Source organism: Neomonachus schauinslandi, chromosome 13, assembly GCF_002201575.2.
Source record: "Neomonachus schauinslandi chromosome 13, ASM220157v2, whole genome shotgun sequence".
Taxonomy (NCBI): Eukaryota; Metazoa; Chordata; class Mammalia; order Carnivora; family Phocidae; genus Neomonachus; species Neomonachus schauinslandi.
Genome location: NC_058415.1, coordinates 22,754,490 through 22,779,309, shown reverse-complemented (window position 1 = coordinate 22,779,309; position 24,820 = coordinate 22,754,490). Strand labels below are relative to the sequence as shown.

At 46.2% G+C, this 24,820-nt stretch overlaps 1 protein-coding gene across 29 annotated transcripts in view; it reads left to right on the top strand.

Moving 5' to 3' along the window:
• The first annotated feature begins 231 nt into the window (after window positions 1-231).
• The window catches only part of TLE1 (TLE family member 1, transcriptional corepressor), an 87,985-nt gene continuing 63,396 nt past the window's right edge, over window positions 232-24,820 (top strand). For 25 of the 29 annotated variants that reach the window (XM_044920534.1, XM_044920533.1, XM_044920542.1 and 22 more), the window contains exons 1-4: window positions 232-1,549; window positions 2,365-2,465; window positions 3,893-3,956; window positions 4,076-4,120. In XM_044920534.1, coding sequence (XP_044776469.1) covers window positions 1,526-1,549; window positions 2,365-2,465; window positions 3,893-3,956; window positions 4,076-4,120 — 234 coding nt within the window. In that variant the 5' untranslated portion in view covers window positions 232-1,525. Of the gene's footprint in view, window positions 1,550-2,364; window positions 2,466-3,892; window positions 3,957-4,075; window positions 4,121-4,674; window positions 4,715-24,820 lie in introns of those variants that run through there. The other 4 variants (XM_044920530.1, XM_044920532.1, XM_044920538.1 and 1 more) reach the window with 4 other exon arrangements.

Sequence of the window (24,820 nt, the reverse complement as noted above, 5' to 3'; positions counted from 1 at the left end):
GAGGAGGGGGAGGACGGCCCGTCCAGTGTTGCGCTGCCATTGGCTTCGGGGAGGTGTTGCGTAAGCACCCCACGTTGGGTGTGGCGCACGCGATTGGCTGGCGCACGCTTCCCCGCTTCCCCTCTGCTACCGCCCGGACCCACGTCCCCCGCCGGGTCTGCGCTCCCGCCCCCCGCCCGCGCAGGGCTGGGCGGGGCCGGCGCTGGTTAGCTCCGGAGTGTGAAACCGCGTGTTAATGTAACCGGCGCGAGAGGCGCGGGCGGCGGCGGCGGGAGCGGCGGCTGCAGGAGCAGCAGCAGCGGCGAGTACCCTGTGCCCCGCGTCCCCGAAGCAGCCGACTGCGCCACCCCCACCCTCTCACGGCCGGGCGGGACCCGTGCCGCCAGCCCGGACCTCCGCCGGCCCGCGGCGACCTAAACCCCGCCGCGACTACTCCGGACCGGTCCGCGGAGTTTGCCCGCTGGGTAGGGAGGCCGAGCGGCGGAGCGCACTCCTGCTTTTTTTTCCCCCCACCATCTCGTGGATGTCGCCCCCCGGGTCGTGAGAGAACTTTGCAGCGGGCTGGAGCGCCCTTTGCAGAGAGGCAGACGAAGGGAAGGAAAGAAAGAGGGCCCAGGAAGGGGCTTGGAGGAAGAGTCCGGTGCGGCCGTGCGGGGCGAGTGCGCGCGGGGCGCGGCGCCCGGATGCACCCCGGGATCGAGGAGCGGCGGGCGGCTGCGGGACTGCCCTCCGCGGTGTAGCCCCGCCGGGCCAGGAGGGTTTGTGCAACCGCGGAGAACACCGAGTGTCGGTCGCACGGGGCGTGCCGAGCCGCCTCCCGGCGCGCCCTCCGCACTTTCCCCGCCTCGTCGTCATCCCGCGCTCCTCCGCCCGGGCTGAGGCAGCGGAGCGCCAGGCGCGGAACCTCCGCCGCCCGGACCTCGCTCCTCACCGCCTCCCGGGAACCCACGAACGCCCGGCTGAAGGCGCTGCCCTGACCCGCAGCGGTCGGTCCCGAACGTCGCCAGGTTTGTTTGTGTGGGGTTAGCCGGGGGCGCCGGGCCACCTGCACCTCGCCCGCGGCCAGCGCCGCGAGGAAAACCCGGAGAGGAGGCGGACCGGGAGAAGAACGAAGGAAAGCAGCCCGCCTGGATTTGTTTGCTCGGGACGGGGATCGCCGAGGGGAGCGCGGCCGGAGTCACTGCGCCCCCACCTCTCCGCCTGGGCAGCAGAGGCCCGCGGGTTGGATCACAGCCTCCGCGCGCTCTTCTTGGGCGCCGGCGTCACCGCGCAGGTTCTTGGTGCAGTCGGGCCCCGGGTGCCCCGCGATGTGGCCCTGAGCGAGGGAACCCGCACCGGCGGGAGCAGGAGCAGCCGAGTGACCGGTGCGCCCCGCCGAGCGCGCTTGCGTGCGTGGCCAGCGCGCTCCCCGCGCTCCGGGTTTCTGCCTGGCCTCTCGGCTTAATTTTTCTCGGCGGGATTAAAGTTGGAAATTTAGCGGAGAATTGAGTTGCCCGGAAACAGAGCTACGGCCGCCGCCAGAGCGATGTTCCCGCAGAGCCGACACCCGGTGAGGCGCGGCAGGGTGCTGGGTGGAGGGGCCGAGCAGTGGGTTGGGGGTGGGGTGGGGATAGGCGCTCTTCCGGTGCTGTAGGGAGACGGGTGTCTGCTACATTTTGGAGGACCCCCCCCAGCCTCTAGGGGTGCAAGGCTGGGGAGGTCCGGGACCGTCCCCTCCTGTGGTGGGGAGTGAGCTGAAACTCTCAATTTTTCTCCTTTACTCTGGGCCCCCTCCGAGTTGACGTCTAGACAGGGCGGGCGGGGGCGCCCGGAGAGGCTGAGGTTTCTTTCCCGTAGCGACAGCTTCCCCCTAGCCTCCCCCCCACCGAGACGGGTAGGGCGCCCCCCCTTTGTTTCTTGTCTCGCCCATTTACATGTCAGTGCGGCCCCCGTTCCGGCGCGCCTGGAGGTGGCCCCGGCGACTCTGGGAACCGGGAACGTTAAGGAGTTGTTTTTCTCCTCTGATTCCCGGGGTCATTATCGCCCCCGTGGGGAGGGGGTGGTGGCTACGACGACAGTTTGGCCTGGTCTTCCCCGGCCGCTGGGGAGCCCCTGTCCCTCCAGCCGGTGACCCGGGCGCATGTACTGCGACCCGCCCTGGAGCACGGAAGAGGCCTGGAATCTTTGGAGGCTCCGGATCCGGCGAGGGTCCGCTGTCTCCCCCGCATAAAGTGCAGCGCAAACTCGAGTTCAGGGTTCCGTTTTCCGCCACTTCTAACTTTATTTTTTGCTTACGTCCCACCTACTTCTCCGTCCTCTGACTTGACTGTTTTATCTATCTACCCGCATCCCTGTCCCTCGGTTCCCCTCGCCGGTCGCCCCCAGACGCCGCACCAGGCCGCAGGCCAGCCCTTCAAGTTCACTATCCCGGAGTCCCTGGACCGGATTAAAGAGGAATTCCAGTTCCTGCAGGCCCAGTATCACAGGTGCGTGTCCGGCCGCGCAGGGCGAGTGGTAGCCCAGGGGCAGCCCCGTCCCCTCCTCGCGCAGCCTGGGGGCTGTGGCGGCTGTACTTAGTACTTGCGTCCAGGCGGTGGCGTGTGGAGTCGCAGTTAAGACCTGTCATTCAAGTTACCCCCTTTCCAGGTTCTTCCCGGGCCGCCTCTTCTCTAGTCTCCTCCTCCTACCATTGTTTCCCTTTTGCCCGTTTGCTGCGGTTCCAAGGAGTCTTTTTTTTTTTGAGTATTTAGAAGTTGCATGAGAACCGTCAATATTTGCACTTCGTTTATTTATTTTGCAACAGGCTGAGCTGAAACCTTGGTTCAATCGATGCCCCAGCCCTGGAGTGCAGGTTTAGGGAGGCAGAGCCGGTGTTGAAATCGCTCTTTGCCTTACTAGAGGATTGTGTTGTTTGAGGCAAAGTTCGTTATGGAAGGCTATAAATGCTGTTAGCTGTGCCCATCATTGGTGGTGAAGAGGGAGGTGGATAGGTGTAGGGAAAGCTCCCCTTCTTTGGCGTCACTCTGGGTTGGTTTGGGCAGGACAGGGGACTGGAGTCTCATTTATATACATCCCAGCTTAGTCTCTTCATCTGATGAGACCTACTTCAAAAGGTTTGTAAATGAAAAGTGATTGAAATGTTAGTTTTTTCCCTTGTTCCTATGAAGTCTTCAATGATAAGAGCTAAGAAATAACTGTGTAATGACAGTTTTTATTTTTGTCAGGCTTGAGAACAAGCACACAGATGCTTGGGTGTGAATTTTCTTATTTTGTCAGAGGTTTTTCTGATTATTGACCTTTTGTCTGCTTGAAGATAATCATCTTTGGAACTTGAGGCATACCTGCCCACACTGTTTACCAAGCAGGGAGGACTTCAACCCACTTTATTGCAGTAGCTACTTCACGTATTTTGGCAGGGATTTAAAAACCGAAGATTTTAAAAGGGACCAACAATTGTAGAAGTAACTTTACAAGTACAGTTTTCAAACCTAGAGACTGTTTGAGTTGGCAGAGATGGGACAGGCCTATGTCTGACGCTGAAAATTGTGCAAAGGCCAGATTTTAATGGAGTCCAAAGGAGCAAACTGGTGCGGGGAAGTAGGAGTGAACAGATGAGCAGGAGGAGAAATCAGTCTTCTGGGTAGATCAGAGGTTTTGACAGATTTTTCATTCTTGGCATCTGACCAGGTATGCACCAAGAAGAAAAAGAATAGTAGCTGAATGGAGACCCTTTCCTGTTCACCTGACCCCTTTTCTCTATAAAATGCAAGGACAAAGTTTTTGCATGTTTACCTAGATAGTTTATGGCTTTTCCAAATTGGTCTGTGTTTTTACTTGAAGTGCAAATATGTGAGGCAGATGTTAAAACAAGTGACATAATGTTTACATTAAGTTGCCTGTTTTGTTTTTGTAGCCTTAAATTGGAATGTGAGAAACTGGCAAGTGAAAAGACAGAAATGCAGAGGCACTATGTGATGGTAGGTATCAGAGATTAGACTTTTCTCCTTTTCATGTAAGATTAGCAAATATGTGTTCCGTTCCTAGCATTGCAAAACGTGAGTTAACGAAATGCTTGGTTTTTTTTTTCTTTTTGCAGTATTATGAAATGTCATATGGATTAAACATAGAAATGCATAAACAGGTAAGCTTTAGTTAAATTTCTAGTTGAAATGAGAGAAATCAGTCATGATTCCATAAAACTGGCTTTGTCCTCAGTGGTGGGGGGATTTGTATGCTGTTTTCTTGCCTTGGTTTCCCTTCCTGTGAGTTGGTGGTAGTATTTTGCAGAAGGGTCGCTTCTTGACAGTTACAAATCTTTAAATGACTAGGTGAGAGGTGCTTTGGAAATGTGAACCAACCTGTTTCTAGGCTGATAGAAATTGAGTCTCTGAGTTGACTTTTCCACCTGGGTAGATTTATTCTCCTCTTGAAAGACCTGGGTATCCTGTAGAGTTCTGAAATTCAGAATAGCTTGTTTTTTTGCTGGTTTGGACAGCAGTGTGGTCTTATATTCAGGAGTTCCTTAAGCAGGTTAAACATCGTATATGACTAACTGAGGTTCTCTTCATGCTTCAGAGTTGCATAAAGTGACACTCAAGATTAGTGGCTTATTAGCAAACATCTTTTTGGAAAATTTCTCAATTGATGCAGATTTGGAGGTGAAAAAGCATTCTTTTATGGCCACAGCATATGTTGGGAGTCGCTTCAGTCCTAGTGCTTTTAAAAGCATGAAAAGGTTAGTGACTGGAAAGCTCTAGCTATGACTATGAGTTTGCAAGTTCCCATAAAATTCACACTTATGGCTACTATAATGGTGTATAAAAAGAGTATTGAGCTGGAACAAGGCACTAAGGACCTCATAAGAGAAGAAAAGCTAAATGATTGCTCAGCCCAAAGGACCCTCGATTGAGTAGTCATTGTCTGCCAAAGAAAGCATTAATGGCGGGGTGTAAGTATTCTGGAGATATGCTGACATTCACTTTTTCATCAAGACGCTGGTACAATAAGTCTTTTAGAAATCGATTGCCTCTTAAAAAATTATCATCAGATGAAGTTGCACAGTTGGACACATTTCAAAGTGCAACAATACAATTCTTACTTGATGTATATGTGCTATTTCATCTCAAACCCTTGTTTCATTAAATTAAAGAGCATGGCTGACCGGCTGGGGCACAGTGGAAAAATTGATTAGTTCAGCCTTCAGATCTTCCTTATATTCAAAGACTTTCATTAAGCAAGTGTGTTTCAGAGTTGAATTCTGCTTTTGTAACTCCACACTCTTTGATTTTTAATTCATCATAGATTTCATAATGTTAAGTCGTGTACACTAGATCTGTTCTCAGATATGTGTTTGGAAAGGGATAGTTAGGTTCAAGGCCTTTCATTAATAATATAATTGGGCCTTTAAAAATGCTGATTTTATCCTGATTTGCAAAATTGGTAGCCTAGATTACATTGGGCTTGTGCCTTTGTTTTTTGTTTCAATGGCTTGTGCCTGATTGAGGCAGTTGTAACTTGTTGATAGTAATTGGGCCAGAAGATCTATGGTCATTTAAATGAATTATGCAAATAAACTGGGTGAAGGAGTTGTAACCTGCCACTTTGTTTTTTCTTTTAAGTTACCCCAAAGGCACATTTTTTTGCTAACAAAAATTCTAGAAGGGTAAGAGAAGAGTGAGCTTTTTCTTAAATTCATAAACTCAAGAGGCTTTAATAACTTCACCAACTCTTTTACAAGGAAACACCACCTCTGTGTGATGCTGTATGCTGGTATAGGATTTATTGGGGGGGGGTAAAGGAGGTGTGTAATTCTTCTGGGTTCCTGTAGGTTACATGGTTACATGACCTCTTCTTTATCGAGTAGGAAAAAGGAAGAAGGGGCGAGGAGGGTCAGGAGCCCCATGGTGTGAAAATAGGTTTCTAATGAGTTTTTATACACTATTGGGCATTTGTGGGTAATATTGTCCATCCGTGAGCCAGTATGCATTAATAATATGCTGTGTATAATTGGCTCAGTAATTTGAAAAATGTGAAAAGCTGAGAGATGCCATGTTCTTCATAGTAGGGTATTAAGACCCCTGAAATTTAGTTTATACTGTAAATGCTGACAGACCCTTAACTAGAGTGGTGTGCAAAGCAGTGCTGTAATTCAGTTTAAAGTGGCCTTACATTTGAAAAATATCCTTCTGAATGTCACACATTAATAATAAGTTCTGAGGAGGCATTTGGTGCAGCTAGTAATCATAATTCTTATTAAAACTGGTGACGTCTGGCCCCCAGGGTGTAGCCGGGCTCAAATTGATGCTTTTTGCCGCCTGATCACCAGCATGGCCTAAGTGCTCATTATATTGTAGAGAGGGCCTTTGGAGCTCTCATTAGATTTGACAGGAATTCTCTCTGGGGGGAAAACTGGGCATTAGCGAGACTCCTGACAGGCTGAAATTAGTCCTGCTTTATGGCTTATAACCAAATGCGAGCAAGGCATCATCAGGGGACACAAAAAATTGTCATTTCTGACAACATCTTTGTTACTGAAAAAAAAAATGCAGCAATGGGGAAACTTTCCACGGAGAGAGCTTTAATGTTGTTAAGATTTGTCTGCAGTGTGACCGCTCCCTCTCCCCACCTTTCAGCGGGTTTGTCGAAGGAGTGAGTTTTAGAGATTTCAGTGTCAAATCTCACCACCGACTTTTCCGTCTGGAAGTTTTAAAGTGGAAGCGCGTCCAAATCGAGAATGGTATAATTGTGGTTTCCTTACTTGGTTTGGTGCCCACAGTCCATGTTTGTGTTGTGTCAACACTTCCTGATAAGCCTTCCCCTCACTTTCTCTGCTCCCATATGTGCTGGTTACTGAAAAGTCAGTGCTCTAGGGATGGTAATGGGTACTTAATTTTTTTTACTGTAACATTAAGACAGGTTTTTTGGGGGGAGGGTTTGTTTTGTTTTGTTTTGTTTTTGAGGGGCGCCTGGGTGGCTCAGGGTTAAGCACCCGACTCTTGATTTTGGCTCATGCCATGGTATCAGAATCCTGGGATTGGGCTCCTTGCTCAGTGGGGAGTCTTATTTGAGATTCTCTCTCCCTCTCCCTGTGCCCCTCCCCCGCATACTCATTCTCTCTCTCTCAAAATAAATAAATAAAATCTTAAAATAAGACAGTTCTTTTTTGTTTGTTTTTGTTTTTGTTTGAGTCTTTTGTAGATCTCTGCCTGTCCATCTCTCTCCAGGTAGATTGTAAATTCTAGGTATATCTACCCAGGAGAGGTAGAGACATCTCATGACCCGTCATGATGCCACCAGAGGGTTAGGGTGCGTTACAGAACAGCAGATGAACGTGAGTCTGATTGTTTTGAGGGCTGTGCCTGGTGTGTTTGGCAGTGTGATCTTTCAAGTTTTGTTTTCTGTCATGTGGTGTGGTATGACCTCATTTGATATTTTTGGAACAAGATGCACTGTAAATACATACATAAGCCTTATTTATTCCACTTGTGTATCTCTTCAGGATGCTGATGAAGCCATGCCATAAGTTGTCTTTAGTGGCGTGAATTTGTACAGCACTTAACAGTTTTCAGAAGTGATTTGCCTCATCCTGTGAGGTAGATTGGGTAGGTGTTTTGCTCTGCCTGCGGCTGTGGGCATGTGTTCAGAGTCCGGATTTGTCAAGGCCAAGTTTCTGCTGAAGCTGGAGTTTGGGTCACCTGGTCCCTAGAATTCAGTGCTGCTTTACTTTACCCAGCCCCCTGCCATTGGAGGATGAGGCCAGTGGTGGAATCACCTTTGGGCCTGTCTGTGGTGACCCAGTCGGCCTGGCTGCAGGTCTCTCCTGCTCTCTCTCTTTGTGCTGACAACTTCATGATGCACAATCATGTCGGGGCTAGATGCATGTTCTAAGAATTCATGAAAATCAGCAGTACTGACTGGCCTGTGGAGGTCACAGCCATGGGTAGGTAGAAAGTCGTAGCCAACTGAGCACTGCTACTGCAGGTTAAAATATGTCTAAGAACAAAAGAAATTGGAAACTGTTGTCAGGACTCCTGGTTGAGGCCCAGGGCACAGTGAGTGTGATCAGTCACTTTGTCTCTCTGTGCCTCTCTTCTTCTGAAGAGCGGGCAGAGTGAGCACTCAGTGCTCTCCAGGGCGGCCAAGAATTTAAAAATAAATGAAAGGACTAGCTCTGGAAGGAAAGACATACTCTGCAGTGCTGGTTGTGGGGTGGGGAAGGAGACGAGAAAGAGAAACAGATGAGAGCTTAACATAACCAAGTGCCATGTGATGTTTCAGCCAGCACCCTGTCTCAGACCACGTAAATTTCAGAGTGAAGCCACTTTCACAGTTTTGATGTGTGCTTTAAAGTTCCCTTAAAAAATAAATTGTCCTCTGGTAGTGTTTTTAAAGTGCTTAGGTGGAACTGTTAGGGGTTCACCTGCAGGTTAATCCCTTAGATGTGACTCTTACTATTTGTCTGCAAGTCTTACCTTTCTTCCTGCTTTTTAACCACGTGTGTTTTCCATCTGCAGTTTCTCACTTTGAGATTTTTTTTTTCCCCCAAGTCCAAGTCTCAGAATGGGAAAAGACTATAGTGGAGTACTTGCACTTAAGAGTTAAGCTCCACCAGGTGTTAATTACCTTGTAATACAAAGGGACTAGCTGTCATCAAGATTGGAGTGGTCCCCAACTTCACATCATTAGCCAGGCCTGCCCTTCACAAGCTTCAGTGAAAAGAGATAAAGCTCCCTGTGTATTAAGAACCCAGATTTTGAAGCGCAAGATTAGCCTTTGTTTTTTTTATCAGCAAGCAGGGCAATTCCTCCCTACTTTCTCTCACCCTACCCGACCCCTTCAACAGTTGGCTAGTTCATGGTTACTATCCAGAGCCGAGACTCGGGTGAGGTGAGGGTTGCATCGCCTCAGACACAGAATTTAAGGTAGGGGTCAAAAAATATAGTCCTTCAGATAAGAAATATTTTTAAAATTCAAAATTAATGCCAAGAAACTCTAGAAGGCACAAAATATGTGATCTTTAGGATGGGCATTGGTGTAAAAATACAGCTCATTGAGGTCCCTTATTTAGGGGACTTTGATTAGTGACTGGGTGAGTCATTGACTAGTTAGTTGCCAGAGCGTCAGTTTCCCTCCTTGTAAAATGAAGGGTTAGACTAGGCAGGTTCTCAGGATGGGTCTTCTTAGAAGAGGAGAGTTGTCTCTCTAGACCGCTCCCCTCACTAGTGTTCAAAACCCAGTGCCTGCTTGTGTCCGTTGAGTAGAGTCTTTGGCCAGAGGCTTAAGCTGATCCTCCAAATAGTGTTTTTTAAGAAACATAGAAAGAATCTGTTCCTTTAGAAAGCCTTTAAATAAATCATCTTGTGTGGTAGTTAAGCTAACGATATATTCAGTTACTGGCTCATGGAACCATTTTAGGTTTCCATAGATCTGAGTGTTTGCTCTTCTATTATTTAAATATTTGTGGTCTTCAGGAGTGGATTACGTTGGAGAAAACTAAGAAACTGACTGGGCTTCTCATAGGCTTTGATTGGCTCGATTGTCCCTACGGCCCCCCATCCCTGTTGCTTACTGTTACTTCAGGTTTTGAAAAATTGAGATTTTCAGAACTAGTACCTTTGATGTAGAGTATTTGGTATAATGGTTTTCAATTACATTTTAGGCAGTTGTTTTTATAGGAAGGCTTATTTGACAAAAGTAGGCATTTACAGATTGAGAACAGTCCTCACCAATGAGATTGGTGAGTTTTGTAATATGAAATGTGCCATAGGATTGTTCTATGACTGTGGTTTGGTGTTTTAATTTAGAGTGTGCGTGGGTGTAGGTGTGGGCACTCAGGTGTGGGAGAGATTTTCTAATTTTTTTCTGAGGCATGGTTTGATCTGAAAAATGAAAAAAAAATTCACAGTGAAATTTTAACAAATTAAGATATTTAACTTGTGTGTTGTTACTCACTTGGCTTAGCAGAAAATGGTTCTAAAATTGTTTGCAAAACCGTAATGTTTACAGAATCGTTTAGTTTAGAGACCACCCATTTGCCATGCATTTTATGAAACTTTGAGAAATGTTGACACAAGTTTTATCAAGTAACCTGTGGTTTTGCACAAACCTGTATTTCATTATTTCACATTTCGGTTTTTTTTTATTAAAGATTTTATTTATTTTTTAGAGAGTAAGCGAGAGAGAAACAGCACGAGAGGGGAGAGGGTCAGAGGGAGAAGCAGGCTCCCCGCTGAGCGGAGAGCCCGATGTGGGACTCGATCCCAGGACCCTGGGATCATGACCCGAGCCGAAGGCAGACGCTTAACCATCTGAGCCACCCAGGCGCCCTCACATTTCAGTTTTTAATAATTACTGAGTTTAATTCTGTTTGCCTGCTTTGAAGCAACAGGAAAGCAACTGTGAGCCCAGTGGTTAGGCCCTTCCTGCACACATTCTCACAGTAGGCATAACAAACAAATATTTTACTTTTTCTAGAAGTTTTATTTGCTACTTAGTCATTCTTTGACCACAAAATGTTAGCCGGAAGAGGGTAGGGTGAAGGTCATTTTGGGTATAGGGAGAAGACTGGGAGGAAAAGACAAACTCTGAGGATTCAATCCATTGAATTTATTTTTTCATCTGCCAGATAGAGAAAAGTGCTGTTAGGCGTCCTGTGTCTATACTCCTGCATACGCCGAAGAGGTAGAGGTGTGTGTACAACTATTTGCAGTGTACTGGTGGGATACTCACTCGATTTTCATTACTCACTTGAGATGAGTGGAATTGGGTTTTGAGAATGTAAGTGTATTTGAACTCGCACGTCCAAATCACGCCTTTTGTGGAACTGTCGAAGTACATGCAGGGCGTACTGGGTTTGCCGCTGTTGGGCGCTGTTATTGGCCTAACTAAATTATTAGTCAGTCCGTAGTATTTTGTGAAACCTGGCAGCGAAAAGCTTGCAAATATATCACCAGACTTGTTTGCTTACAAATTTATAAGTTATAAAAGCATTATGTACTAACATATTGTATCCATTTGTAATAAATGGAAATTGTAAGCAGTGGGGTTAAAATAAAACTTCTCACCTCCTCCACGCACCTTATTGGCATGTCCTGTGCAGCCGCTGGGTAAGTGCACTCTAGAGACCAACAGCCTATGTCCGAACACTCAGAATTCCAGCCCCAGAATGGGAGCATCTTTTAAAGTGGTGGGTCTTTGGGCATGTTGGTCTGTCTGTTCTTTCTGATTTTGACTTCCCCCTCCAGTGGTGGCCCCTGTGTGCATCACTCACAGCCTTGTGTGTCTGCCCCTGATTATTGTCCCTGCTAGTCTTACTTGGTCACCTTTGTCTTTCTTCCACCAAATCCTTTAATCCAGCCAGTGGGTCTCTTCTTTGTGCCTAAAATATGTTGTGCATTTTTCTGTTTTCTTTATAAAAAGCCCAGGTCTTTTTGTCCAGCTTCACATGGCCTTCCTCAGTATCCTTCAAGGTCCAGTTCAAATAGCAACACTCCTTGTTTACTTTAAGGCCTTCCATGACCTCTCCAACAGGAGCCTGTCACATCACTGATTTTTGCAGCAATTTCTGTAATAATGTTTTTTCACGTGTGTCTGTTGTTACTCCAACTAGGCTGCAGTCTCCTCAAAGCGTGCACTTGAGACTTACTCCATACCCTTCCCAATGGGTCAGATGGAGTAGGCACTTGTTAGATAGTGTTTAATGTGCTTCTTAAGAGAGTGGTAGTTGTAACCATTTTGGATCCTGAACCCGTATGAAAATCAGGTGGAAGTTGCTGGGAAAAAAATCCCACACATTTTTATACACCAGGATAGCTTTTCCCAACAATTTTGGCCATTTGGGGACATCTTAAGATCCTTCAGTAAATCTGTGGAATCCAGATTAAAACCTTGAGCCGAGACTACCAGGCTTGATTCTGATGGTGAAATTAAGAATGAAATCTGTTTGGGGCGCCTGGGTGGCTCAGTCGTTAAGCGTCTTCCCTCAGTTCTGGTCATGATCTCGGTCCTGGGATCAAGCCCCACATCAGGCTCCCTGCTCGGCGGGAAGCCTGCTTCTCCCTCTCCCACTCCCCCTGCTTGTGTTCCCTCTCTCACTGTGTTTTTCTCTGTCAAATAAATAAAATCTTAAAAAAAAAAAAAAAAGAATGAAGTCTGTTTAATTTCGCTAGATGTTTAAAGGACCTCAGTTCTCATATAACCACTTCTGCTCAGTTTTTCTTTTGGACAAGTGACTTATAGTCAGAATATCCGCGGAGGCTTCTTCATGGGGAGTTTAATTATAGTGATATATTTGGGTTTGTACTGAAGAGCAAAAACAGAAGTGGTGTGTTGCTGAGGCCTGGGTGTCTGCTGTGTGCACGCATCACTGGTCCTGGGGCTGCTGCTGGTCTCCTCGGGACCACCACAGCCCTGAAACGGAGTTGGGGATCAGTAGCTCGTAATGCGTTAAGTATAAAGACATTTAACTTGACTGAGTTGCCAGATTTCTTAAGAATCATGATCATACCTTTTTGATTATTTACTTTTGGTCTTTACGTAGTTCCTTTGCCCCACCAAACATGTTATTGGGAATTTCAAATATACGGAAAAGGAGAAGGAAATAAACAGTGAACACCCACGCTCTTCTCACCTGTATGATCCCAAGATCTGCCTGTCACATATCTTAACATAGAGCTTTTGCTCCCCTTCCCCCAATAAAGAAGTGAGAAAATAATAATTCTGGAAAACTTGCAAGGCCAGGCCTTTTCTTAACTCCCAACCCCGTTTTAGACTGACACGTGAAGGGGGGCTTTTCTCCAAGTACATTTTAAGAATTCCATCTCAACAGGTGTTTACAGCATCTTACAGCACTGTTCTCCTAGACTTTGCCCTTTGTGTTTTGGCATCGTTGTATTATATGGTGTTAGGGTGCTTGCTTTTTCAGCTGTCACCTGGAAGCAGAGATTTGCACTTAACAGAGAAGCCATCCTCCCCCGCTCCCCAAGCCTTCCTACTTTTTGGTCCTTCATAATGTGTACCTTTAAGATACCATCAACATATTTTCTGAGGGGAGGAATAGTTTTAATGTTGTTAGGTAGGAAACCCGGAAAAAATTGTGCTAAACGACTCTGATTTGGAACTTTGGATGGATGGAAACTGTCCTGTTGGAGAGTTTACGTTGGCCTCAGAGGCCCTGGGTGGTACAAGGACTTCGTGAAGTGCCAGAAAACAAAACCTTTTTGAGGGCCCCAGCATGCAGAGGAGGCTCTCCAAGGCTGGGCCCTCCAGGAGCAACAGCCTTTGTCTTTCCTAGGCACCCTCTTGATGCTTTGAGCAAACAGCCGGTCAGAGCCTCTTACAAGTAAGGTGACCAGCCAGTGTATTGACAGGCACAGACACAATAGAAAACTGCATTAGGAGGCGAGCCGTTGGGATTTGCAGTAAATATATTCCAGAACACAAGTGACTTGCCAATACTGCTTGTTTAGCAGTTTGCAAGGGCAATGGCAGTATGGATTTTTGAATTAGAAGGGAAGGGCTGTTCTTTCTCTGTGCGGGAACATCTAGTTGATGGCTGGGGAGAAAATTGATTTAGAGAACAAAATGCAGCCGCCTTTATTTGTGCCATTTGAAAGGCTTCTATGGATTAGTGAGTGAAAATAAAAAGGTCGCATTCGGTTTAGGGAAGGAGGTCTTAACATCGATCTGCATCTTGGTCTGGAATGGAGAGGATAAAGGATGGGCCACTGGGGCGGAGGAAGGGTTCCCCCGTCTCCGAGCAGCCTGCAGCTACAGGTGCCTGCTCCGTTCCCCGGTGTCCCCGTTGTCTTTTTCAGCTCTTCGGATTTCAGAAGTCAGCTCCTTGGGCTGATTATTGTAGAGTAAGCTGATTTGGGACATGAGAGTGAGCAGTCAGCTCCCATCCATTGAATGCCCATGTGCCCTAGGAGCTGTCTGTAAATCCTTCCAGCCTCCTTGTGTGTGGATATTAATTGTTCCTCCTCACTGAAGAGAAAACAGGCCAGTAAGTTAGGGGATGGCAACAACACCTACCCCATATAGGGTAGTTACCAGGAATAAGTGAGTTTTTGACGCAGGAGCGGTTACATTGGTGCCTGGCGCTTGGGCACCCCGAGGGAAGGATACTTGTTCTTGAAATTGATTATCCAAATATATTATTGGTCCCTTTAAAACTGTACCCTGCTGTTGGAATTCTAGGCCAGGCTCCCATCTTGTTTTTCCAAGCCCAGCAGCTTCCTTCCTTCCTATATCTGCATTATTCCCTTCTCATTATTTCCCCTCAATTACAAAGATTTTTATTTGTTTCCTTCTAAGATCTGAAGCATTTATCTTTAGGCTCAAAAGGAAACTTTCTTTTGTTTCTTTCCTTTTTTTTTTTAATCACCTATTGGCAGCCTCCTGTTGTCGAGGAATCCAGAGGAATTCAAATGCCTTATTTAGGCCAAACAGCAAAATGTGCCCTTGGAAGGCAACAGCCTTAAGTAGTTAATACCACTACCAGTGAGAACAAAGTTACGTTGAGTTCTTTCATTTAAGGGGGTAGAGGAGCAACAAAGAGGATTTAATTCATTTTGTGGAAGTGTGTTTTGGCAGAATGAAAGGATGAGAGGTGCATTTTTATTTATTTTATTGTATTTTAATATAATGTGGAAAATCCAATTCTTAATTGGAAGAGAGGCTTTGTCATCCTGGAAAAAAAAGCGAGGTGAGAATTACCAGATGAAGTTGTTGCTTGGTTAGAGAAGGAAGAAGTCTCCAGCCTCAGTGAGGTAGAAATACAGACCATTTTCCTTGTAGCTGTGGAAACCTGTAAAACGCTGTGTAGAAGTTTGAGGAGATACTTGTGTTCCGTTCTCCACATCCTCCATGGGCTTGAGATCTTTGTGGATGGTCTCAGTCACAGCTGCTGCTTACGTGCTAATATCTGGGGAAGCAGGAAAAAGAATGCACAGGGGAGGAGGGTGCCTGGGTGGTTCAGTCACTTGAGCGTCTGCCTTCGGCTCAGGTCATGATCTCAGGGTCCTGGGATCAAGCCCCGCATCGGGCTCCCTGTTTAGTGGGGAGCCTGCTTCTCCCTCTCCCGCTGCCTCTTCCCCTGCTTGTGCTGTCTCTCTCTCACTCTCTGTCTCTCTCTCAAATAAATAAATAACAAATCTTAAAAAAAAAAAAATGCCCAGGGGAGAAAAGCAGGGGCATTGGGATTAGACACACTGGAAGTTTAGGTTTTTGGCTCTTATCATCATGCATGATGCCATAGGTGCCATAGAAACTTCTTGGATGTCATCATAAGCGTTTGGGATGGAGGAGGGCACCGTTCAAATTGTGTTCAGATAAATGGTGCCGGTACCTGCTCTCACACTTGCTTAAAGGCTCGGCAGCCTGCTGACATCTATGTGCTGAGCAGCCCCATGTTGCTGTCTCTTTGTTGAGCTTGAGAATCAGTCTTGAAGGCCCGAGTATCTATCTGCAGGGGAAGCACGAGGTTCTTGACAACCCATGCAGCCTGCCAGTTGGCCAGGGTTCTGGAGCCTTTTCCGTTTGTGAGCCTGGCTCTTCGGCAGTGCCTGGGCTGTGAGCTACCGCCTGCGGAGCCCGTCTCCGTGCACAGCTACCGAGAAGATTGGAATTGGACCACGGAAACGTATCCAACTTCTGTACTTTTTAGCTGACCAAAGGCCAGAAGCATACCACTAACTCGAGGGAAATTGCTGACTTTCGAATCTCATAAGAGATCTGTATTCCATAATTGACTTGCCCTCGATGCTGTGATATTCGTACATTCAGGGAAGTACAAAGAGGTGTCACATTTTGGCGATGTGGCTTTCTCTCAGGGTACAGAGATTTTTGAGCTAGTTGTTGCATCTGTATTCATTCTTATTTCTTGACGAATGCATCAAATATGGCTTTCCCACCCAAAGAACCCAGACAGATCAATGTCAGTGTGCTAGTATAATCTTACGTAGCTATGGCTTTGGTCATTATTTTATTGCAAGGTCAAATACCCCCCAAAGCTGTGATTTTTATTTTCTTTTTTTCTGATTAGGACTGTAGTCAGTTTCCCTCAAAGTAACTGAAACTGCTCAGGGTTTGTGTGGAATGAGTACCAGTTGTTGCTTCTCAAATTAAAACAGTATAAAAGGGAAGGAGCTTTTGAGTGGGCTTTGCACTGTGAGAATATTGGTATTGACACCATTTATAATTTGGAGTATAGTTTGAAGACCAGATTCTACTGTTTGTCGCATACTGGTTAATATGGCTGTAAAGAGGAGATGAATGTGGCTACTTTTCCAAGTCTATTACTCAGGAGGACTGTAAATTTGATTGGCTGTTACAATTCTAGCAGAATCATTCGATTTGAGAGCAATAGAAAGATAAGATATCCAATTACCCAAATGATTTGCAGGGTTAGCCAACGTTGTCATGGAGACACGAGTTGGAACAAATTAAATTTTAAGCAATAAAATAATCTTAAAGCCCGTCTGGGAACAAGAAAATTTGGCAGTGGCACTTACCTGAATTGAATCTTAGCTTGACACGATGTTGTTTGACATTGATATACTGTGGGGGCCTAAACTTATATATGGTGCAACATTACCTTAAAAAAAGTAGCTCGGCCAAACCAGTGAAGGGGAGTATTAGTATAAAGTCAGGATGTTGACATTTATTCCATGGCTTAAATGATAATTAGGCTCTGCGTTCCCAGGAATATTTTGTATTTAAGGATTGAAATGCCTTAATAATGATTAAGCAGCATTAATTGGACACCTGAAAAAAAAAGATTTATTTCGTAGCAGCATGCAGTTTCTGGAACTGCTGCTATTTCCCTTGGTGTGTGTGCTAGCAGATGTAATAGAAATCGTGTGGCTGTCTTTTGGTGGGGGGTGGAGGTGTAAGTATGCATATATTTGCATGTACAAACAAGGAGATTTTGGCACATGCTCCCGCACTGCAGATGATTTCTCTGTATTCGTTAAAATTTCTACTTTGCATCACTGCTTGCAGACTGGAAAATTGTGTTCCAAACTTCAGCCGATGGCCTAAAACCTGAGTAAACGTCGGTCTGGGGCTTAGAAGGTTATTTCCTCTTATTAATGTATTGTTTAACTGGTTCCTGGCTTGTGCCGCGGATTTGGAAACAGCCGAGTGGCCCAGAAGGAGGGAGGGGAGGGCCTTTTATCCACATGTCTATTAGACAGATGGAGATGAAAATTGGTCTGAGGTCAGGCCATTTGCAGCGTTCTCGCGGCCTTCGATTTTCCTCTCATCCTCACCACAGATCATCTCAAATGATTCAGTAATGACCAAAAGTGCAACATTGACCTTTATTCCCTGGTGGATTACTGTGTTTCACAGTCCAAATGGCAGGAAGTCTCTTCTGTTCTTCCAGAAGGAGCTCAGCATTATGGAGCCAGCCCGGCCCAGTGGGAACCAGGGTAACAGAATATGGGGTTCAGTTTGGTTTCTTCTGCTCTGGGAAACGAGAATTGACATGTCCCAAACCCACATAATTAATGAAGGGGTATCTGGGGTGCTTTCTAAAAACACACAGGAGCGCATAAGTTGATTTGTCCGCTTGTCAAAGAACTGGTGAGTTACAGAAGCGGTAACTTCTGGGGGCCCGTGGCATATAACTCCTTCTCACATTCATGACCCTACCTGTTCCCCCATCTATGTAATGTTTCCCCAGTACAGCTTGGACAGCACAGTAACCTCGTGACGCTGGATCACTTTCACATTATAAGTTGGCATGACTGGGTAAAAGGGGACTCCGGGCCTTTCTTTGACATGCTTTTAATTATATATATTTTTGGTCAATCCATGTAACCCTGAATAAATTACCTCTCATGCAGCACACTTTTTTTTTTTCTTTTGCCCCTGAAAGTAGCTTGATTGTTATCTTGAAGAATTGGTAATTATTTTTCTCTTGCTTTGATTTCTCTGTGGATTGTATTATGATGCAATGATCAGGGTTTTTGTTTTGTTTCTGGGTTTTGGGGGTTTTTTTTAGTAATTTAATTTGTATTTAAAATGAGATTCCTTTTTGCCTCCGCCTGCTTGGCTGAGTAAATACTCTGAATCTTTAATACACCAGGGAAGTCTGTCATCGAGAATCCTTGTACTTACCGTCTTCTAAATATTTAAAAGCTTTTGCAAAAGGAGTATGCGTTGAAAATTTTCGCCAGCAGCCCACATTTCATTTTAATCATGATCCTAGGTGCTTTCAAGAAAATAATTTTTTGAGGCACCTAGGTGGCTTAGTCGTTAAGCGTCTGCCTTCGGCTGAGGTCATGATCCCAGGGTCCTGGGGTCCAGTCCCGCATCGGGGAAGCCTGCTTCCCCCTCTCCCCCTGCTTGTGTTCCCTCTCTCGCTGTGTCTCTGTCAAATAAATAAAATCTTTAAAAATAATAATAATAATAATTTTTTTTTTCTTGACTGTTGATTTCACTGTGCACAAGCTCTTTTTCTACCTCAGTGGCTCGCAGCCTGTGATGCCCCATTCTGCTGCATCCTGGAGCTTGGCGGGCTTCTTGGCACATGATGGGGATTGCAGAGAGAATCCCAGGTTCCAACTGGGAAGACCAGGAACCTTGTCTTCCTTCCCAAAGGACCACCTCTCCAGTAGCTCAGCCTGGGAGCAGTAAAGCCCTGGGGTGTGGGGGGCGGGGGGGAACTTCCTGACGGAGACTGAGTTTGAGGCTCTGAAGGCTTTGCCTTGGGTTCTCACCATCACAAACATATATCTAACTTGCGGTGGCCATTCTGCCGTCACATGCCACACAGCACTGATGTCATAGGCCTACCGGTGGAGTAGCTCTTTTGCCTAAGAAGTTGCTTTGGAAGAAAAGTAGCACTGTCATGTATGTGTGTGCGATTCAGCTGCGGCATGCTTTTAAAATTAGGGAACCCTTGGGGCACCTGGGTGGCTCAGTTGGGTAAACGTTCAACTCCTGGTTTTGGCTCAGGTCACGATCTCAGGGTTGTGAAATCGAACCCTGCGTCAGGCTCGGAGCTGGGCGTGGAGCCTGCTTCAGATTCTCCCTCTCCCTCGGCCCCTACCCCCACCCCCTCGTGTGCACATGCATGTGTTCTCACTTGCTCTCAAAAATGAAATGAAATGAAATAAGATAATAAAATAAAATAAGGGCACCCCTGGCTCATGGTCACCCCAGGCAGGAATTTCCTCTCCCACTATATGGATTGGCTATGGACCTGTTAGGGAAATACTCACACCCAACTGTTTATCCAGTGATCTCCCAACAAAATGCGGGGAGCGAGGCAATGGTTAATGTTAAAGCTAATGATAACTAGTTCTTTATGGGTAGTGTGCACTGCTTGTTTGCTGTGTCATGATGTAAGATGTGGAGATAGTCATTGTTGACGGTTAGATGTCATTACCAACCGAAGACAGGTAACACAGGCCTAAAAGGTAGCTACGGTGAAAAGGAAATGTTGTAAATTTTATTGAGAGGAAAATAATGTTACAAATTTTGAAAAGGAACAGTCTCATAAACCTGGTTTTCAGTGGTAACTGGATTTTTGCATATTCCCATGCAGTCTTTGTCTCTATGTGGGCATATTTTATTTTTCTGATTGTAATTTTAGCCTTTGTGCCAGGATGATGTAGTCTGCTCTTCCTCCCACTAATCCTGCTATTGTATGATATTATCTAATTTCTCATGAGCTCCCTAATGACTAAGACCTGTGAAGAGGGTGAAAGGTGTAGGCTTGCTCTGGGTGTGTTCCAGGAGAGGCTTGTTCGCTTTCCATTCCGAGAACAATAGGTGGTGACTTCATGGTTGTGCTCTGTGATTCACCCCACAGAGTGTCTTGAAAACCTTCTGTGGCGTAAGTAACAGTGCATTTTCCTTTAAGGCCACCAAAAGCTGTTTTTTTCCATCCTGGGACAAGTTGGTAGGATTTCATGTGAACAGCACTTGCTAAACTCCGTAACAAGGGTTTCTGAATAATGGAAATGTGCTATTTGGGCCCTGAAACAGCTGCGATGCTTTTGTCAAGGATGCTTCTTTACCAAAATGACAAATTAAAGCCCAAATGCTCTGCTTGGCAACAGTTGGGTCAAAACATTTAAGTCATTAATTAGAAGGAACTGAAGGGGGAAAATTTTACACAAATACACAGCGATGCAGACTCAACTTCATCTTGGAAAATGCAACTGAATTCTTAAAAAAAAAAAAAAAAAAAGAGGGCAGCCCTCAAGTGGGGCCTGCCAAGCTTGTCATTTGCAAATAAATCAAAAGACCATCATTGCAGGACAGAGAACCAATGAATAGAGTTGCTTTGTCATTCTTTGATGGGCCTCACACTCAAGCCTGCTATTAAAAATGAATGCATTCAAGAGGCTCTGCATTAAGAACATAAACAATTAAGGGCACTTGAGTTGCTCTGCTGAGAGCTGCCGCGAAGATATGAGAGCTTTCTCCGGAGATGCAGGCCCCTGCAATCTGCCTCGTGAGGAGCCAGAGAATGGGAGCAATTAGTGTTGCTATCTCCGCCCCGGCAGCCTTCAGCAGGGTTGTTGTTGTTGTTGTTGTTTTTTCTCCCCCTTCTTCCTTTTAACCCCTCCCTGTTTTCAGAGAAGCCGCGAGTCTGAAAGATGAGCAGGGACAGGATGGAGTCTGCGCCCAGTTGGAAAGGGCTCAGGTTTAGAACACGGTAGGAGCTGCCAAATGAGGGGGAGGTAGGACATAAAAGTTATTATCTGCCAGTAATTGGTGACTTCTGTTCTGATTAATTGAGCCACTAAAGGGTTTCTGTCATCTGGTACTCTTTGTTTTGTTTTAATCATAGGGTTGAAGAGGGGCTAGACTACACTGCCAGGGATGGAATCATTTAAATGAATATTGTTTGAGGTTTCCCACAGTAGGCAAATGTGTTCCTGCACCCCCCGGGCTCTGTTCCTGCCGTGGTCTTGTTTTATAAAAAATGGGCAGAGAAGGGCGCCATGGCTTGTGGCCAGGCTTTGGAGGAGAGGCAGGGCTGACCTCCCCGCCTGCTTGTTTCTGACCCCGGGCGGGTTTTGCTAACCTTTCAGGCCCTTCTCACTGGGCACCTGTGCTGGTTGATGAGGTGTCCGAGGACCTGGTATGCGTGCTAAGCAGTAGACGCTGCTACTGTCTTGGCAGAGCCTGCGGTTCTCAAAGTGGGGTCCCCGGTTCAAGAGTTGCAAATCACCTGGGAACTTGTTAGAAATGCAGATGCTTGGGTTGCAGACCTCTTGACTCCAAAACTCTGGGAGTGGGGCCCAGCCATCCCATTCATGGGATCCCACTGCACCCTTAAGTTTGAAAACCACTGACAACCTCAATAAACCATTAAAACCTCAGAGAGACGCCAAGCCCTTTTCATTTGGATTTCCCCAAAATGTGGTTAGTCCTTTATCGACATAACTGTATTTTAAACAGAAAGCTACTCTGATGCATTAGAATTTTTTTTTTTAATATTTTATTTATTTATTTGACAGAGAGACACAGTAAGAGAGTGAACACAAGCAGGGGGAGTGGGAGAAGGAGAAACAGGCTTCCCGCTGAGCGGGGAGCCCGATGCGGGGGCTCGATCCCAGGACCCTGGGATCATGACCTGAGCCAAAGGCAGACGCTTAATGACTGAGCCACCCAGGCGCCCCTGATGCATTAGAATTTAAGATAAAATTACCTTTTTGTGAATGTGCTGGTGAAGCAAGGCACCATCATGGGAGACAGGCTGGTGAAAAGCCGACCTTCTGAATAAAGTCTCTGGGCAGGGAACCTTTCCCCTCCTCTAAAGGGCAGGGGAGAGTATTGGGAGATTATTTACAGTGCTTTGCATAGATCATTTTAGGCATGCAGTTTTTATTCAGACATCGTGGATTTTTCTTTTTCTTTTTTTTTTTAAAGATTTTATTTATTTATTTGAGAGAGAGAATGAGAGAGAACACATGAGAAGGGGGAGGGTCAGAGGGAGAAGCAGACTCCCTGCTGAGCAGGGAGCCCGATGCGGGACTCGATCCTGGGACTCCAGGATCATGAGCCGAAGGCAGTCGCTTAACCAACTGAGCCACCCAGGCGCCCCATCCTGGATTTTTCTTAGGTATATCCGATGTCATCTTTAGGATCTAGAGATGTATTCTGTGGATATGCTTTTGTGGATTTTGCTTTCCTGGGGCGCTGGATTGTCTGATGTTAGGGCTGATGCATGAATTCTCTCTGCCTGTGAAGGGGAGGATGAAAGTGCGGTGAGTTGGGTGGCTGCTCTTTATTTGTTGGCAATTTATAACCGAGGTCCATTATAAAACTCCTCTGCCTTGCAAAGCACCTCTGCCATGTTACTGGCAGACGGGGGCCGCTTCTTGGGGTACTGTTGTCGGCCGAGGGATGACATGCTCTTGACTCTGTGCTGCCACGGTCCTACTTGGGCTGTATTGCTCTGCAGACAAGGCTGAAGTTCATCAGCTTTATTTCTGGCTTTGAGCTTGGCCCCATCTCCCAGTGCCACTTCCTCGAGAAAGGAGCAGGCAGAGGAAGTGGCTTCTAATCTTGCTTTATGATCCTGGGCAAATCATTTCCTTTCGGCGTCGGTTTCTCCGAGTGTGGTAAGAGGATTGCCAGAGGGCTGAGCACCCAAAGGGTTTCAGGCTTTGCCGGCGTTGTCATGACCCAGCGCCACCGTCAATCACGGGCTTGGTGGGCCTGACTACCCTTTTCTCCCTTCCCTGTGCCATCATACATTTAAAAAGTCAATCATGGGTGGTGTTCCTGAGGTCACTGGAGGGGGGGAAAAGTTACAGATAACCCTGCCACCCCAGCATAATCACTGTTTTTATTTTGGGTATCAAATTTCAGTGTTTGGCCACATGCGTATGTTTAAAAAAAAAAAAAACAGGCACACTAACACCACATCTTTGTTCTTCCCCTCCTGCTCCATCTAGTAAATGGGTTAGCCATTTAAGCATCATTATCCATAAATATCACCTTAATGGTTACTGGCCATAGTCTTTGGGTTGATTGTAGTCGTGTATTTAACCATTCTCCTAGTCTTAGACAACTGATTTCTCAGGAGGGCAAATGTTAGGTTTTTCAAAAGCTCTACAGATGGTTGTGATGTGTGGAGCTGCTGTTATATCTTTACCTGGCTTTTTCTCTTTTGCTTTGAAACGAGTGCTGCAGTGAACAGCTTCATGCATGGAATGCTTTTCATCGCAACTATTTCCTTAGGATACATTCTTAGCTGTGGGAAGCCTTACCGAAGGGTTTGAATAATTTCATGCTCTTGAAACACATTGCCCAGTTCTTTCCAAGACGACTGTACCAATTTACTCTGTCATCAGTAATGTATGATTGTTCCAGCTTCCCAGAGGACTCATCATTGTTGGATTTTATTAATTTTTTTCTTTTTTCTTTTCTTTTTTTTTTTAAATAAACGAACTTAACTGGTGTGGAATGACCCTCCTTACATACAGCAAAATTTGCATTTTATTTGGTTGTCGGTGAGGTTAAACTTTTTTTTTTTTTTCTGTATTTCAGGCTCTCATTTCATAGACTCAGACTTCTAGTCAGAAGGGATTTAGAGAGGGGCGTCTGGGTGGCTCAGTCTGTTAAGCGTCTGCCTTCGGCTCAGGTTATGATCTCAGGGTCCTGGGATCGAGCCCCGCACCGGGGTCCCTGCTGAGCGGGAAGCCTGTTTCTCCTTCTCCCACTCTCCCTGCTTGTGTTCCTGCTCTCGCTATCTCTCTCTCTGTCAAATAAATAAAATCTTCACAAAAAAAGAAGGGATTTAGAGATTATTTCCTTTTTTTGTATGCTTTGTTTTTCACGTTCTTGCCCGTTTATCTGTTGCCAGACACTTCTTACCAACACTCCACTGAGTTTTTCTCTTGGCTTCCCGCTTGGTTCAAGGAAACCAAAAGATCAGTTTGCCAGCCCTCAGCACAAGCAGCATTTTTTATGAGCCATCAATTTGCAATTTAATGGTGGTGGAGTTTCCGCTCCCTAAGCTGACTTTGGGCAAGGTGCCACTGGATTGCTTTGAGACCCATGGGCAATTACTCTTGAGCAGTCTTCGCCCTGTTTGAGCTTCAGACAGCACTCATTATATATTACTCTGCATGTAATGGCGAAGTGGGCAGACGTGGGGGGGTGGGCTCTTCAGTCTAGTAATTAGACAAGGTGTAAGGAGTATGAAAAGGTGGAGAGCCGAGGTCTTAGGAATCATAAAATCCTAAAACTTCAAGTCCACATGCCTGGAAGGACATGTGTTCTCTTTAGGAGCCCTGGAGAAAACGCCAGGATTTGGTTCCTCGCTGGCCTTGGAGGTATTTGACCATATTGAACTCAGTTAAAATATCCATGCACATGAATCTCATGCCTCCTAAGATAGGATTTCTTCCTGTAAACAGTCTTATTCAGACGCTGTTGAGGAACAGCTTATCTGGTTGTATCTTGGTCACTGAGTTTAGGGTTGTGTGGGGATTCCTTCTTAGTTCCTCGAAGCATTCCTTTGAAAGTGTTGAATGTGTGCCGTCGTGCGGTCAGTGTTAGTGGGGCAGGTCTGGTGAGGAGCTGTGTCCGCGTTCAGAAGGAGTCTTGCCGTCATGCTTCCCGTCTTGCGTGGAGAAGACTTTAATGCCAGAAGCTGTTAGGAAGCTGGCCGGAAGCTTTATGTAAACGTGATTTTATTTATTTTATTTTTTTAAGATTTTATTTATTAGAGAGAGAGCGCATGTGAGCACAAGCAGGGGGAGCGGCAGGCAGAGGGAGAAGAAGGCTCCCCATTGAGCAAGGAGCCTGATATGGGCGGGACTCGATCCCAGAACCCCGGGATCATGTCCTGATTGGAAGGCAGACG